We start from the raw sequence: 16,220 nt of genomic DNA, 5'->3' as shown, positions 1-16,220 counted from the left end.
GCCTTAGGAGCTGGGTTGGGCAGGAAGGAGATCCTGTCCAGGGCCAGGGCAGGAGGCACAAACACCAGTGGTCTAACAGGACCCCATTGGAGCCTGAGAAGGTGACTTGGCTTAGGCATGATAACAACTATGCAAGAATCTACAGTTGCAGTTAGTTAGAGAAAAGAAACCTTAAAAGTGTCTTCTGGGAATCGAACTAGAGATCGTTCACATCGGAAGCAATGCATTTATACACACGCATACACAGCTAGACAGCTGTTCAGAGAGAAGCAGATTGATTTAAATGTAAACATTTTTTGAAGTCTGAAAGGGGCTTTGAACTCAGAAAGCCTGGAGATGGGGCAGCAGCATTAATACTGAGCTACCAGCTTGCCTTATAGGGTTAAGATGCCATACCACACATAAGATGACTTGCCGCGTCAGGCTCAGCCCCCGTCATAGAAGCGCAAAAGAAAAACGAGCGCTCCACTCCATGCAATTCCTGAAAACATGTCCCCCTGTGCCGAACACAGCGAAGCGGGGGTTAAGAAGGAACGCACGCCTGCCTGCAGTTGCCCCAAAATCCTTGTTCTGTCTGAGGTTAGCTGGTGCCGCCAGGGAAAAGTCATGCCTCATAAATAAATAAATAAAAAAAACTCAGAGGGAGCAGAGAGTCCCAGCAGGGAGATTAGCCAGTATAGTGCCTCCATGCCCCAGAACCCCCGGACAGCGAACATCCTCAGTTCACCCAGGCGGCCCATAGACATAAGACAGGGAGGGGAGGGGAAGCAGAGCGATTGCAGTTGCTGATTCCTGAAAACACTTATCTGCTCCTGCAGTCTTCTCCCTCCGTTCAGGACCAGCAGGGCTCACCTCTTCAGACGTCTGACTCCAGGAGTGCAGTGCTCTGGGAGGAGGGCAGCAGCAGGTGACCCAGGAGCTGGTGGGATGCCGGAGCTAACAGGTCGAGCCCGGATCCACTTATCTTCTTGGGGGGAAATGGAGGCAGCCAGGCAACGTCCCAAAGACGGCGGCGGGCACTCCACGGGGGACCAGGAAGGCGCCATGCCGACCTGTGTCCCCATCTAGAATAAAAATAACAAAAAGGAGTAGAATCAGAGAGTGTCAACCTCCTTCACCAGACACTAAGCAAAGACTGGGTTCCTCCTGGTGGAGTCGGGGGGGGGTATAGCCCGAGGAGGAGGAGCTCTTTCATTTGCATAGTGTCCCTCCTACTAATACCTCAAGCTATACCCATGGTCTGTGTCCCCCAATGGATAAAAGCATGAGAAACTAAATTTTGCTGAAAGAGAATGGAAAGCGCCAACACTTGCCCTCAGAGAGCTGAGAGCCAGCCCCAAATGCAAGAAAGCCAAAAGTTGTGGCAAAGAAAAACAAACTTGAGACAGCTGTCCTAAGATTCCAAGTCCGGTCATAGATTCTGGAAGCCAATGGCTTCCTGGCACAAATTAAAGTCTGGACCACTGCATCCGAAAAATACAGAGCCTTTAGCCGTTAAATGTAGAGACCCTAAATTTGGGTGGAAGATTGGCCCCTGCGACAGCAAGTCCTCCCGAAGCGGAATACGCCAAGGTCCGTTGGCGAGAAGTGCGACTAGGGATGCTGCGTTCCACACCCTGCACAGTCAGTCAAATCTGGGGGCACGAGAATGATGGGCAGTCACTTGGAACGGATTTTCCCGAGAAGCCGCGGAATGAGCGGAAGAGGCGGGAACACGTAAGGAAATGTTAACAGACTCCACGGGATCACCAGTGCATCGCATGCCAGCACCCTGGGGTCCCTGGACCATGCGACAAAGTCCTCGACCTTGTTCTTAAACCGTGAGGCCATGAGATCCACATCCAGCTGAACCCACCTCTCGCAGATGTACCGAAAGACCTGCAGGTGAAGAGCCCACTCGCCAGGATCGAGACGCTCCCGGCAGAGAAACTCCACAATCCAGTTGTCTATGCCTGGAATCTGAACTGCCGATAGCGCTGGAACCAGTTTCTCCGCCCAACGCAGAGGGAGAAACAAACGGCCCGATGTCAACATCGGAGAGTCTATCCATCATCTGAGGGTCCGGCGCACTGGGGCAAGGAGACACATTGGCCGATCCAAGGAGTCTGGGGAGCAATCCCAGCTGGACAGAACGGCTCGCTGAAGCGCTCTGGTATGGATCTGAGAATAAGAACCGCTTTGAAGGCAGAAACCATGCTTCCTAGAGGCCGCACGCAGCAACGAATGGGAACACCTTGGCCTGACAAGTGTCCAGTACCATTCCCAGATAAGTCAATCGCTGCGATGGGTAAAGACAAGACTTCTGTCTATTCACGATCCATCCAAAGCGCTCCAGGGTGTCCAGGACTATGCTCAGGCTGTCTGCTGTCCCGTGGTACAACGGACCCTTCACCAGGATGACGTCTAAGGGATTACCACAATCCCCCTGGCATGGAGCAGGGCCATGACTGCCGCCAGAATCTTCATAAAGACCCTTGGAGCCGTGGCCAGGCTGAATGGGATGGCTACAAATTGGTAGTGAAATGGACCCACTGCGAACCAGAGAAACCTCTGATGACTGACGCATACAGGCACGTGAAGATAAGCGTCCTTGATGTCTATCGAGGACAGGTACTCCGCCGCTTCCATGGATGCAATGACCGACCTCAGAGACTCCATCCGGAATCTGCGGACGTGAAGGAAACGGTTGAGTGCCTTGAGGTCTAGAACGGTACGGACCATCCCCTCTTTTTTGGGAACCACAAGTGGGGAGAAACTCCGTAAAACGGTCTTACGCAGGAACCAGTACAATCACACCTTGCTGCAGCAGCGTGTGAATTGCAATAAAATAGAATCTTCAGCTGTGGGAAAGGCCGGAGGGGACGACCAAAAAAACAAACAAAAATGGGACGAGGGAAGGACTTGAAGTCCAGCTTATAGCCCTCTGCAATGACCTCCCTCACCCACACATCTGAGACATGAGCCAGCCAAACATGCCAAAACACATGAAGCCAGCCACCAACCCGAACGGCAGCGGAGCTCTTTAGAGCTTCAGAACTTGGAGCCCTGTTGATGGGAATGCCAGGAAGGCTGCGGCTTAGAGGAAGGCTTGCACTTCTGGCCTGCGGCTGACTTATCAGACGCTCCCTTCGGGCTGGAAAAACTCTGAAAGGGACTAAAAAAATGCTTCCGCTTTTTTCCCTCATTAGACCGCCCCCTGTTTTGAGGTAAATGGGTACTCTTACCACCTGTAGCGTCCAAAATGATCTCATCCAGGCACTTACCTAAAAGTCTGCTGCCAGTAAAGCAATATCTGCCGCCCAGCATGAGAGCTATAGGGTACAGCAAATAGCCACCAACAGGGCTGACGAGCGAGCAATAAACCTGGCTGTGTCCAAAGATGCTTCACAAATATATGCACTGGCAGGGCTACATCTGCAAGTTCCCCTGAAGGGACTCGCGTGTCTAGAGCCTGAGGTAAATTACTTGCCCACTCTCCCATTGCCCCCATGTAGAGGCAAAAATCAGCTGCAGCACTGTGCCCACTGCTTCAAAGGAAGATTTTGTAAACACTTCCAGCTTCTTATATTCCACTCCTTGGAGAGAGAGGGATCAAACTCCTGGTGGCTGGGGAAACACTTCTGCGAATGACGGGACTTCCTAAGAGGAAACACCCACGCTGGCAGATGACTGAGCTGGATCCTCAACCTGCAACGTCTCAATAACTGCCATAATTAAATTGTCAACCATGGAGGATAGTTTGGGAGACTGACCCTCCGGTGAGAACATCCTCATCTGACCCACTCTCCTCAGAACATGCCACTTCAGCTGAGGAAATGTCAAAGTGAGACTCTCTAGGAGGAGGAGAGGTTGACGACATGGGAGACACATAACCCCTTTTGGGGGAGGACGTTCTAGCCCGTTTTGTGGGGCAGTCGCGATGGGCACGAGCCCCATGATCCCCAGAGTCGGACCGGTCAGAGGACTGCCTCGAAGTCTTCTGCCCCCCTGGTTACACTGGAACGGAGGGGACTTTTGCCGGGGCGGCCGTGGTGATGCGATTGCTGGTGGGGGACAGAGGTTTTTATGGGAACCTCAGGTCCTCCTTTTCTACTGGAGAGCATGAACGAGCAGGGGGTTTGGCTGACACCCTGGTATCCCGTCTTCTGCCGACAAACGCCCCAATATAGCCACAATAGCATTGTTGGTATTGGAGACATCCTGGCACATATGAACATGGGACCAACACAGATGCCTTCAGCTGCCCAGCACACATGTAACAGGTCAGCCGGTGTCATAGGTGCAAATCAGGACACTTAGAAATCTTGCAGAGGATGGATAAAACAGCAGAATAAGTATTATTCACAGACCGGGCATGCTCAACCTGCAGCCCTGCAGATGTTGCAAAACTACAACTCATCATGCCCTGCTGTAGACTGATCGCTGTAGGCTGTCAAGGCATGCTGGGAGTTGTAGTTTTGCAACAGCTGGAGGGCTGCAGGTTGGGCATGCTTGACAGAATCCCCACCGAACCAACACTGCTGCTCTCTTGCTCACTTATAGTGATAGCACTCCATCAACCCAGACGTGAACACCTAAGTAAATCAGTAGCCAGCGACTGAATGCAGCGGTCATGTATGGGTTGTCACAATATCACAAACTGCAGGACAGCAATAGAAACTGGCAGTTGTGCAGGAACAAAGGAGATTTTCCAGGAAGAGTTAGGACATGTTCATATGATGAAAAACACAAACACCACATTAGATAAACTAAATGGCAGAAATCCAAGTCGGACCGTGTGATTTCTACCAGTCTCACAGTTTACATGCTGCTAATCCACCAGTCCTATTCAGTGGGGATGATCTGCATGTGAACAAACTATGGTTTCCCAGCATAAACCACACCAAGAATGAACCTGCTCGTCTTTATCCATTTCAGTGACTGGACAGGTACATTAGGCCTTTTTTGCTGCAGAAAATATGGCAGAATCCAAGGCAAAAAAAAGCTACGTGAACATATACTAATAATTATTTTATCACATCCCCTGATTTTTGCAAGATTTATAACAGAGCTAGACAACACATTTAAGCTCAATGAATTAAATGCAAATGTTCTAAAATTGTACTACAGTCATCTTGTTGGACACGGTCATAACTGATGCAGGGTGTTTGCTACCATAAATCTTCACGTAGAGGGGCTATTACACAATGTTAAACTTCAAATAATCTGGATTTAATACAAATACCTTCAGTGGTCCTACAGAGCTTAGATGGTCACTAGCTTTCCACACACTTCTACTACTGCATACATTAACAATACAAGCGACCACAAGAAAATTTGAAATATGTCTCAGAAATGTTTAGTCCTTCCGTTATCAGTTTACGTCATCAATCCCCCGCATCCTAATTATTTTTCTCTTTGAACATTCTCTTGAAGCTGTCCAGGACAGGGCAGTTCACTGAAGAATCAGATTACACACGTCTTGCAAGTCTATGAAGTGGAGAAGAGCAAGTAGGAATTCTGACAGGAACAGCAGGAGGGATGGAAAGACCGTTTCTGTCTCAGCCCAAGTGGTTACCTCACATCCAGGCAAGTCAGTACATCTGTGTCATGTACCCCATGAGCCTGGGGCTGCTTCTGAATGACTGAGAAAGTTAGGAAGCATATTCTCCTCTACTTTCTGAGTAAGTGGATAGGAGCCATTCTCCACCCACCAGATATGGGAGAACTGCAAACTAGAGTCAGTTCTATAAATGGCCAGAAGTAGTGCTATCCTGCATATACAGCGTACCACTGATTCATGCAAACATTGTTAAAAGGACATGTACTCTAACTTACAGCACCAAGATCTCTATAGTATAGTGCATTTGTTTAGGGTGAACCGGGAAAAGTATTAGTTGAACAACATGCTAATACGATTGAGCCTAAGAAACATTTCTTATATTTCATATATTAAGATATTTTGGTCTTCTTGTATGTATGTAATGGTACCAGTATATTACCACTTATGGTAATTATATTGTGAAAAGGTTATCACAAACATCAGAGGCTGAGTGAATTAAGAGGATCTTCGCTGATGGACCACTTTGTACTATAAAACAACCTGTAGGCCAGCATCAGATTATCCAACTCAGCCTCTGAATATGTGAAAGTCCACAATAAAAAATAAGAAGAAGAACAGGACACAGAAGTTCTGTGTTCTGCCCGCATCCGCACGTCCATCCCACAGATTCTAGACCATGCCCTATTCTTGTCCTTAAAGGGTTTCTACCACTTGAATATCACATATTTGGTGTTCAGACACTAGCGATCCGCTAGTGTCTGTTCTTGCCTACAAGCTAATTATCACATTAATCCGGCCTGCCGATACCTCAAAAAAAGCACTTTTATCTTTATGCAAATGAGCCTCTAGGTGCTATGCAGGCGTTTTTCATAGCACCTAGAGGCTCCGTCTACCTTGCAGTTTGCCGCCCTGCGCCTCGCTCCAGCACGCCCATCTCTGCCTGTAATCGATCCTCCCCCTGCTTCAGCCTTCCGAAATCTCGCGCCTGCGCCGTCCGTCGCGGCATTCGGAGGCATTCGGCGCAGGCGCAGTCAATGTCTGACCGCTCCGTGCTCAGACATTTCCACTGCGCCTGCGCCGATGACATCGGCGCAGGCGCAGTGGAAATGTCTGAGCACGGAGCGATCAGACATGGACTGCGCCTGCGCCGAATGCCTCCGAATGCCGCGACGGACGGCGCAGGCGCGAGATTTCGGAAGGCTGAAGCAGGGGGAGGATCGATTACAGGCAGAGATGGGCGTGCTGGAGCGAGGCGCAGGGCGGCAAACTGCAAGGTAGACGGAGCCTCTAGGTGCTATGAAAAACGCCTGCATAGCACCTAGAGGCTCATTTGCATAAAGATAAAAGTGCTTTTTTTGAGATATCGGCAGGCCGGATTAATGTGATAATTAGCTTGTAGGCAAGAACAGACACTAGCAGATCGCTAGTGTCTGAACACCAAATATGTGATATTCAAGTGGTAGAAACCCTTTAAATTGGACAAGACAAGCCATTACTCTTAATGGGACTGAGACAGCACACTGAAGGTATTCGTATTTTGCGGACCGCAAAACAGATACAGTTGTGTGCATGTAGCCTAAAACAAAGCTGTAGCATAGATCACAAGCAGGGTATAAAACTTGTTTCGCATCCTGCATTCCCCATGAAGCCAGCATTTCACTATGTATCTGGTAGATCATGTTACATGTCTACAAAAAGCTAAAGACCAAAATGTTCAGTACCTGAAAGGTGGTCCAGCAGCTGGGACTGCAGAACTGGTAAAGAACACGTTCTGTTTTGTTGTAATAAGCTGGTTCTGACAGACTGCGCCTACACAGGCTACAAGGTCGAGCAGGGCCTGTGGAAACAAAATACTTTGGTTTAAAAAAAAAAAAAAAAAATCACAAAAAAACGTTAAAAACTGAGTTGTGCGGATCTTGTACTTGTATCCGCTGCAGTCGGTAGTTTTTGGATGCAAGAGATAATTACATCTTGATATATTTCACCATTTCTGCCATTGTTAGTCTGGTAATGGTACGGTCGCAACTCCAGAGAAAGCACTAATGCATCAACAATCAGCAAAAATGTTGATGCCGAGCATATGATGAATATTTCCATCAGTCTGATCTTCACACTGGTTTTCTCCTCACCAGCCAAAGAGCATCACTGTTGCCTAACAATAGCTGTGCACTAAGCAGTGATGCCTACTGTAAATCAGCAAAGTGAACCTCGTCCAGTGTAAGCATCAATTCTTACTGCTTATCTGTACTTGCAGGCACTGCATCAAGCGATTAGGTCATGTGATGGCCACACAGGTGCCAGTCCTCACCCTGTGTAGCCAACTGCTGCTAATCAAATGCCCTCGATTAGTACATTATCAACAAGTGTGACCACTGCTATAAAAGCAAATGTTTTGGCAGTCCGCTGGTCTGGAGCATTCAGGCGCGCGTTTGCACAATGCCAAAGAGTAGAGACATCAGCAATGATCTTAGAGAAGATGCACAGCCATCTTGGAAAGGTTGTAAGGCTATTTCCAAATAATTTGAAATCCATCATTCTACAGGAGAAAACATTCAAAACTGTTGACAGTCTTCCGTGGAGAAGACATGCCAGCGTACTCACGACAAGGTCAGACCATGCAACACTCAGAGAAACTGCTAAAAACCCGAGAATCACATCCAAGACCCCACAGGCTACAGCATTTTAAAAAACGAGATTTTTGTATAACTTACCAGTAAAATCTCTTTCTCGCTCTTTCCTTGGGGGACACAGAAGACCTTGGGTATAGCTCATCTCCATAGGAGGCGTGACACTAAGTGAAAACTGTTAAGCCCCTCCTCCACAGCTATACCCCCAGCCTGGAGAGAGAGACTGCCAGTTGCGTGTCCAAGCAGTGAGAAAAGGCAAAGTCCAACAAGGAACCAACAAGCCAACTACCCAACGGGTAACAAAAACTCGGAAAACGCACAGAGAAAAAACAATTAATGGGTGGGTGCTGTGTCCCCCAAGGAAAGAGCGAGAAAGAGATTTTACTGGTAAGTTATACAAAAATCTCGTTTTCTCGCCCAGTTTCCTTGGGGGACACAGAAGACCTTGGGACGTTCAAAAGCAGTCCAAAAGGGGGAGGGACCACAGCACCAAGGTGAAGCACCCGAAAGGCATCAATGACCCGCCGCCCGTAAACCCAGGCGGGGTAAGGCAGCATCTGCCAAAGTCAGAGTATGCACCCTGTAGAACTCAGTAAGGCGTGCAAGGCAGACCTGTGGCCGCCGTGCCCAAATGCACGGCCGAAGCCCAATGCCTCCGGCCCAGGAGGCACCGACCGCTCTGGTGAAAGGAACGGTGACACCAAGACAGAATCCTGCCCTAGGTGCGATAACCTCAGCAATAGCCAATCTGATCAAGCGGAGGAAAACCACCCTGGAGTCTGTCAACCCTATGCACAGACCTCCTGGAACCCCAAGAGGCCGAACGACTGCAAGAGTCGGAGATCTCCAAGTAAAAAACGGCCAGGCCCAAACAACGTCCAAATAGGTGAGGTGTTGAAGCGAAAGGCAACACCACCTTCAGAAGGAAGGAAGGAAGGAAGGAAGGAAGAAACGAGATGCAGAACAGCCCTGTCCTGGAAAAGACAGAAAGCTCGTAACAAAAAAAGGGGGCCATGCCGGCACCCGTCAGAGACACGACTGATACGGAACACAACCGTACAGGACAGAAGGATAGAGAGAACTCCTGTAACGGCTCCAAGGGCAAGATCGGAGCGCCGAGAGCTCAGGATATAGTCCCCAGGGCGGTACCGAAGGACAGTACAGAGGAACCAAAGAGCCACTCCAAGGAAGAAGGTCTTGGCAGGCCCAGAGGGCCGGCAGAACCATGGGGAAAGAACTTCAGAGTGGGGAATGCACAGCTTCCCACAGAACCCCAGACAAAAAACCCTAAGTCTTACGACAGATCCTGGACGAGACACAGCCAGGAGTGGACAGCAGTGAACCCGCTGGAGTCGCCTGGCAAGCAGGCGAAAACCCAATGAGAACAGGCGCAGACCAGTAACACGGGCAGAAGGGTCGACAAAACTAGCCCCGTCGGCCCTCGAACAACGTTGACCCGCATCCACCCGAATGGGGGAGCAGAAGGACAGATGGAAAGAACCCAAAGGATCCGCCAGATGCCAGGAGAAGGCAGGCTAAAGTCCATGCTGATGTAACCACGTTGTACAGCCCCTGTGTGGGATCAAAGGACAATCTGAACCGAAAAGGTAGTCCCCCCAAGTTATCGAGAAGGTAAGTCTACATCAGGACCATCGTCTTAGAACGGGCCACGCAATCTGCACCCAGCGGGAGGACAGAACTCGGTAAACAAGCACACAGCTAATACAGCCAGCGTGAACAAGGGAGACAGTACGAGGCCAAAAGGAACACCGGAACCATCCACAGGAACAACCATGCTCACCCCAGAGGGGAGGACAGTGAAAACACAGCCTCCGAAGTCTGGCGGGAAGCCACATCGGAGTGATCTGTATAGAGCGGGAGCCAAACAAAGCCGGCGAAAAGAGGCAGTCGAGACAGAGGCCGACATAACACCCTCCAACCGAAAGGAGGAGGAGTGGGCAACAGGGAAGCCATAGGACAGCTCAAAGGCAGAACCCGCTACACTGTGAGACGCCCGGTCCACCGCCTCCCAGAAGGCGAATACCTCGAAGAACCCAAGGCGGAGGTCCTCCGGACCTGGGTAATCCAGCACCCAAGAGAAGTTGGGTGACAGTCCCGAGAAGAGCAGCCCGAACCCGGTAGCAGATCAGACAGAAGCGTAGAGGCGCCAAGAGGAAGGACTCATACCACACTGCATCCGAAGAGGAGGAAATTGCGGCAGGCAAGGGAACCGCAGGCCTGCCAGCGCCAATGACGAATTCGAGAGGCGCCTCAGACAACAGCACTCTCGACCATGTGACCACTTGCGCAGGGAAGCAATGCTGCAGAAGGACGCAAAGGGCATGCATCTAGGACCCACGAACACTCCCTGGAATGAAAGGCCAACTAAATGAATGAGCACCACCCAGCTCGGTGCAGCAGAGAGAAATAGAGCCTGTCCGGTCAGGAGGACAGAATGAACTCCCTAGGGACGAGTGCAAGGCTGGCGGCAAGCATCGTCTCCCAAGAAACAAAGGTATGCCGCAGGAAGCAGGTGAGGCATACGAACGAGCAGCCCCGCAAGCAGCGAGAAGGCCAACCCACCTAGAAAAAAGGGGGGCTCGTCCCAGAGCGCCACAGCATGTACGGAATCGCAAAGTGCAACCTGAAAGGGAGTTATGCACAAAACCAGTATAGCATGCGATGGAACGCAATCAGTCCACCCCGAAAGGGGGGAAATTGTACCTGGCCAACTGCAGTTGGCAAGAGTGCAAAGACCCGTCCCAAAAGGGAGTGATGCCTAAGGCCGAACCTACTTCAGAGAAGCAGGACATACCCTATAAACCAGCAGGAACGCAGGAGGTCCACCTAGTGAAAGGGGAACATGCACAGGGGCATCCTAGCATTAAAGGAGTGTGCAATAATACACCCAACACTGAACTCAGCGAGAGAGTAACTACTCTGCCAATGAATGGGGACATGTACAAGTCCAGCCCAGCCATATAAGGACAGCCGTGAATCCCATGAGCGTGCCAAATTCTGCCCTGAAGTGAGAGGTGGTCACGCACAAGGCCAGCACCGTATCCAATGGAAGTGCAAGCGTTCCACCCATGTTAGAGGGCCATTCTCATGGCCAGCAATGTATCCGGTGAGAGTGTAGCACACCGCCCAGAAAAAAGGGGGGAAAGCACATGGCCAGCATCTCCTCCAGGGAGAGTGCGAGCACACCGCCATGCATGGGAGTCATACACATGGCCATCAACGTACTGGCGAGAGACAAACACAGTCACTAAGAACACGTGCATGTCGCCTGAGGAAGGAAGGCATGCCCCTGGCTGGCAGCGAATCCAGCAAGAGTGCGTACACCGCCTACGGAAGAGGGGTCATGCCTATGGCCGACAGCGGATCCAGCGAGAGAGCAAGCACCCTGCCATGTATGGGGTACATGCACGTGGCCAGCAACGTACCTGCGAGGAAACACCCAAAGACAGAGGGATGTATGTATGCTGCCTGAGGGAAGGAGGCATACCCAAGGCCGGCAGGGAATCCAATGAGAGTGCAGCATACCGCCTAAAAAATGGCCGGCAGCGCAACCAGTGAGAGTGCAGCACAATAACATAGTACATAAGTACATCATAGCACATCAGCGAGAGTGCAGCATAATAACATAGTACATAAGTACATCATAGCACATCAGCGAGAGTGCAGCATTCCGCCTATGGAAGGGGGTCGTGCACATAGCCAGTACCGTATCCGGTGAAAGTGCAGTATCCCGCCTAAAAAAAGGGGGGGCATGCACATGATCGGCAACAGATCCCGTGAGAGTGCTGCGTTCCGCCCAGGAAGGGGGTCACGCACATGGCCAGCAGCGAATCCAGTGAGTGCAGCGTTCCGCCCACGGAAGGGGGTCACGCACATGGCCGGCAGCAAATCCAGAGAGTGCAGCGTTCCGCTTATGGAAGGGGGTCGTGCACAAGGCCAGCACCGTATCCGGTGAAGGTGCAGCATTCCGCCTAAGAAGGGGGTCATGCACATGGCCAGCCAGGGAGAGTGCAGTCGCCCGCCAAGGAGGGGGGGGGGGTGCACATGGCAGGCACCATAACTGGAGAGATTATGAATGCTGCCTACAGAGGGCCGAATGCACTTGGCCAGCGCCGTATCCTGGAAGAGGCAAGAAAACCGCCTAAAAGGGGAAATGCCCTAGCAGCGACACAGGCTGGGAGCGCAACACCATGCCGCCTGTGGAAAGAGGTCATGCAGACATGCAGCATTACTGATGAGGCTGCAGCGTCAAGCGCAGCCCAATAGAAAACATGATCTATTATTTTTATGTTATTTCATTTTTTTTTTATTATTATTTAAACTCAGCCTCTGAGGCTAAAGGGGAGCCACCATATAGGGGCCCTGAGAGACAGAGAAAAAAAGGGGGGCCAACTATACAGACCCATTTTTGGGAGCCGGCCTGCACCCAAAGGGTTAACAGGGATCCGGCCTGGAGGGCGGCGTGCGATCCCCTGGGGGCGGAGGAACCTCCAGGCGGGAAAATTCGCGCCTGGAGAAGTTCCCGCCCCCTCCACCAGAGGCCGGAATATTGCGGCCTAGTAGGCCGCGAAGCCGGGGGCTAAATTGCGGCGCCCGGCCCGTCATACCGCCGGGACCTGCGGCAGAACGGCGCTTCAAACCGGCCGCGGGAGCCCACCCCGCGGGCCGGTCGGGATTGCGGCCCAGCAGGCCGAAGCCTGGGACCAAAGTAGCGGAGCCCCGCCGACCGCCACCTGCTGGGGCATAGCCCAATGCCGGCCGCGGGAGCCCACCCCGCCGGCCAGAAGAGACAGGGGCCCGTAATGGCGGTTTGCCGGCGCGGGAGCCCACCCGGCCGGCCGGAATAGACAGGGACCGGAATGGTGGCTCGCTGGCCGCGGGAGCCCACCCCGCCGGCCGGAAGTAAGGGGGCCTGGAATGGCGGACCGCCGCGGGAGCCGCGGAGCCCAAAATCTTTTGCGGCGCCCGGCCGCACCGGATATATTAGTGCTGACCGGACCGGTGCCCGTGATGGGTCAGGGGCAGCAAGGCGCGGGCCCTCTGGCCCTGAAGCAGTGGCCGGTAAGAGGGAGGGGGACCCTGAGACCGGGTCTGTGAGGGTGGGAAGCCTGCCTAACCCCTACGTCAGGGGCAGCTAGGTGCAGCTCCCCAGGCATTCTTCTTGCAGGAAGAAGGGTGCCAATGTCCTATGGGAGCAGAATGTCGCCCTGTGCAGCCAGGGCCAGCCTAGGGCTAGCAGGGACAAAAGGGTCCAGAGGCCCTGTCAGTATGGGGGTCAGGCACGCAGGAGACCGGGGTGGGGTGAGGGGTGAGGGGGGGGACGTAGGGCTGGAGAAGCCAATCTCTCACCATAGCCGTCTTCACCCTCGGTCCGTTCCAGCAGGGTCGCCCCTTCAGCTACTGGCACCGTAGTGGCAGGACGCTGGAAGAGGGACTTGGCGTGCGGGCGACCCTTGTGCTGGCGGGATGTAGGGGAGCTGGGCTGCCCTGATCCACCTTGCCTTCTGTGGGGGAGGCAGCAGCAGTGCGGATGACCGGCACTGGCGCAGCTCGACCCCGGGAGAAACAGAGAGGTCTAGTGCGTCTCTGTTGTCCCTGATGTTCTGGAACAAAAAGAAAAGAAAAAAGTAAAAATCAAAAATTAAAAACAAGGAGAATCAGCCCTGCAGAGCAGGGAGTGTCTTGCCTCCTTGGACACTAAGCAAAAACTGGCAGTCTCTCTCTCCAGGCTGGGGGTATAGCTGTGGAGGAGGGGCTTAACAGTTTTCACTTAGTGTCACGCCTCCTATGGAGATGAGCTATACCCAAGGTCTTCTGTGTCCCCCAAGGAAACTGGGCGAGAAATGTCCACGTTCATAACTATACAAGTAGAAAAAAGACTGAATATGGCTTGTTTGCAAGTGGTGCCAGGAGGAAGCCACTTTCTAAAAAGATCATGGCAGAACAAAAATTACATTGGACCAAACCAAAAGGACTCGATAGGGGAAATGTTTTGAACTGGTACAAAGGAGAATTGGCTTAGTAGCCCATAGCAACCAATCAGATTCTACCTTTCATTTTTCAAAGAAGCTCTGAAAAATGAAAAGGTGGCACCTGAGTGGTTACTACTGGCAACTAAGCCAGTTTTCCTTCACACCAGTTTTGATATGTCCAATGTTCTTTGGACAGACGAGACCAAAGTAGAGATGTTTGGCCATAATGCACAACTGCACGTTTGGTGAAAACCAAACACAGCGTGTCAGCAAACACCTCCTTAACGGTGGTGAAGGGCTGATGATTGGGATTGTTTTGCAGCCACAGGACCTGGGAATCCTCTGTACACCAATGTATTCTAGAGTCAAATGTGACACCATCTATCCAACAGCTAAAACTTTTCAAAATGGGTCATGCAACAGGACAATGATCCCAAGCACACCAGCAAATCTACAACAGAATGGCTGAAAAAGGAAAAGAATCAAGATGTTACTGCGGCCTACTAAAAGTCAAGAGCTCAACCCAATTGAAATGCTGTGACGGGACCTTAAGGGGAATATCCCCCATGATATGAGATCAGCGGGGGTTCTACTTAGGGGATCTCTGGGAGACTAGCTGTACAAATAGGCAGCTGTGCTCCAGGAGAGCTTAGGGCTCACCCTAGGCCATGTGAAGTCACATCAAAACTGATTGAACCCGCATGGAAAAAACTGAAACACTGAATGTAATTGCAGACAAAACTGACTGAACTTGATTGCAAAACGGTGCGCGTTTCACTGAACGCACCCAGAGCCAATCCGTATCGTTCGTGTGAAAAGGGCCTAAGACAGCTGTTCATAAATGAATGCCCTCACACTTCAATAACCTGAAGTAACTTTGTACAGAGACGCAGGTCAAACTTCCTCCAGAACGATGTGAAAGACTTAGTCATACAGAAAACTAAATATTTCTAGTTATTGCTGCTGAAGGTGTTTCTACAAACTTCAGTTTTGTTAAAGAGGACCTGTCGCCGCTCCTGACATGCCGTTTTAAAAGCATCATGCATTCCCCATGTAATAATAATTCTGGCACATCTATTCTTATGGCTCTATGTTGTTCCATTCCCCCCCCCCCTCCCCCCCAGAATATATGCCCCAGAATTATTACATGGGGAATGCATGAAGCTATTAAAACAGGCCTGTCAGGAGCAGCGACAGGTCCTCAAGGTGCAATTTGTCATGCGACATTCTCCTGAGGTTATGTTCACCTACTTTTATCTGATTTATTTATCTGTAAAACCACTGAATTCAAAAGTGTACTGTGATTTCTACTTGCTAGAAAATAACTTAACAACTGTGCCTCACCTGGTATTCCAGACTGCTTGACTTTATACGAGGTAATGCAGCAAATAGAGCAGAAGAGACCCACACGGCCAGTCTTGTCCACATTAGACAGCATTTCAAAGTTTTTACAAAGGGTTTTGCAATAGATACATGGATAAACTTTTGTGTTTTTCTGTGAAAGAGAGAGAAATTGTGGCTTTATCACACACACAATCAGAACATCGCAATAGACAACACGGTAACTCAGCGCTGGAGACAATTGTGATCTACAAGTTTGGGAGAGCTTTTTCCCTTGATTATTATACATTCCTTTACTTTTCTTAGTTATGCATATTTTTCTCAACAATTTTCAAGGTAGATTTAAAAATGGCTAAACCACAAACTTTTTGTTGTACAGGTGAACAGACAACAAAATTTGCTCCTGGTATATTAGTAGTAATTAACCCCTTAAAGACCGGGCCTATTTTAATTTTATTTCCTCATGTTCTGAAAAGCTATAACTTTATTTTTCCGTTCACATAGCTATAGGGATTATTTTTGGTGGGACAAGATGCATTTTTTAATTAAATTAAAAAGGGAATAAAAAAAATAAAATAAAAATTAAATAAAAAGACTTCCACCAAGGTATTTGGGGTTTTGACATCACATCGTTCACTATGCACTAAGTATGACCTGAAGTTCTTATTCTGCGGCTCAATACGAATGCAGGCGATACCAAAACAGTTTTTATTTTGT

The 16,220-nt window shown here is 50.4% G+C and overlaps 1 protein-coding gene across 1 annotated transcript in view; it reads right to left on the bottom strand.

Moving 5' to 3' along the window:
- The window catches only part of ZMYM3 (zinc finger MYM-type containing 3), a 169,770-nt gene that overhangs the window by 36,825 nt on the left and 116,725 nt on the right, over positions 1 to 16,220 (bottom strand). The window contains exons 2-3 of the mRNA XM_044268989.1: positions 15,507 to 15,657; positions 7,264 to 7,379 (exon numbers count right to left, since the gene is read on the bottom strand). Coding sequence (XP_044124924.1) covers positions 7,264 to 7,379; positions 15,507 to 15,657 — 267 coding nt within the window. The remainder of the gene's footprint in view (positions 1 to 7,263; positions 7,380 to 15,506; positions 15,658 to 16,220) is intronic.

Source organism: Bufo gargarizans, chromosome 9 (assembly GCF_014858855.1).
Source record: "Bufo gargarizans isolate SCDJY-AF-19 chromosome 9, ASM1485885v1, whole genome shotgun sequence".
NCBI lineage: Eukaryota > Metazoa > Chordata > Amphibia > Anura > Bufonidae > Bufo > Bufo gargarizans.
This window is presented reverse-complemented; position numbering and strand designations above follow the sequence as displayed.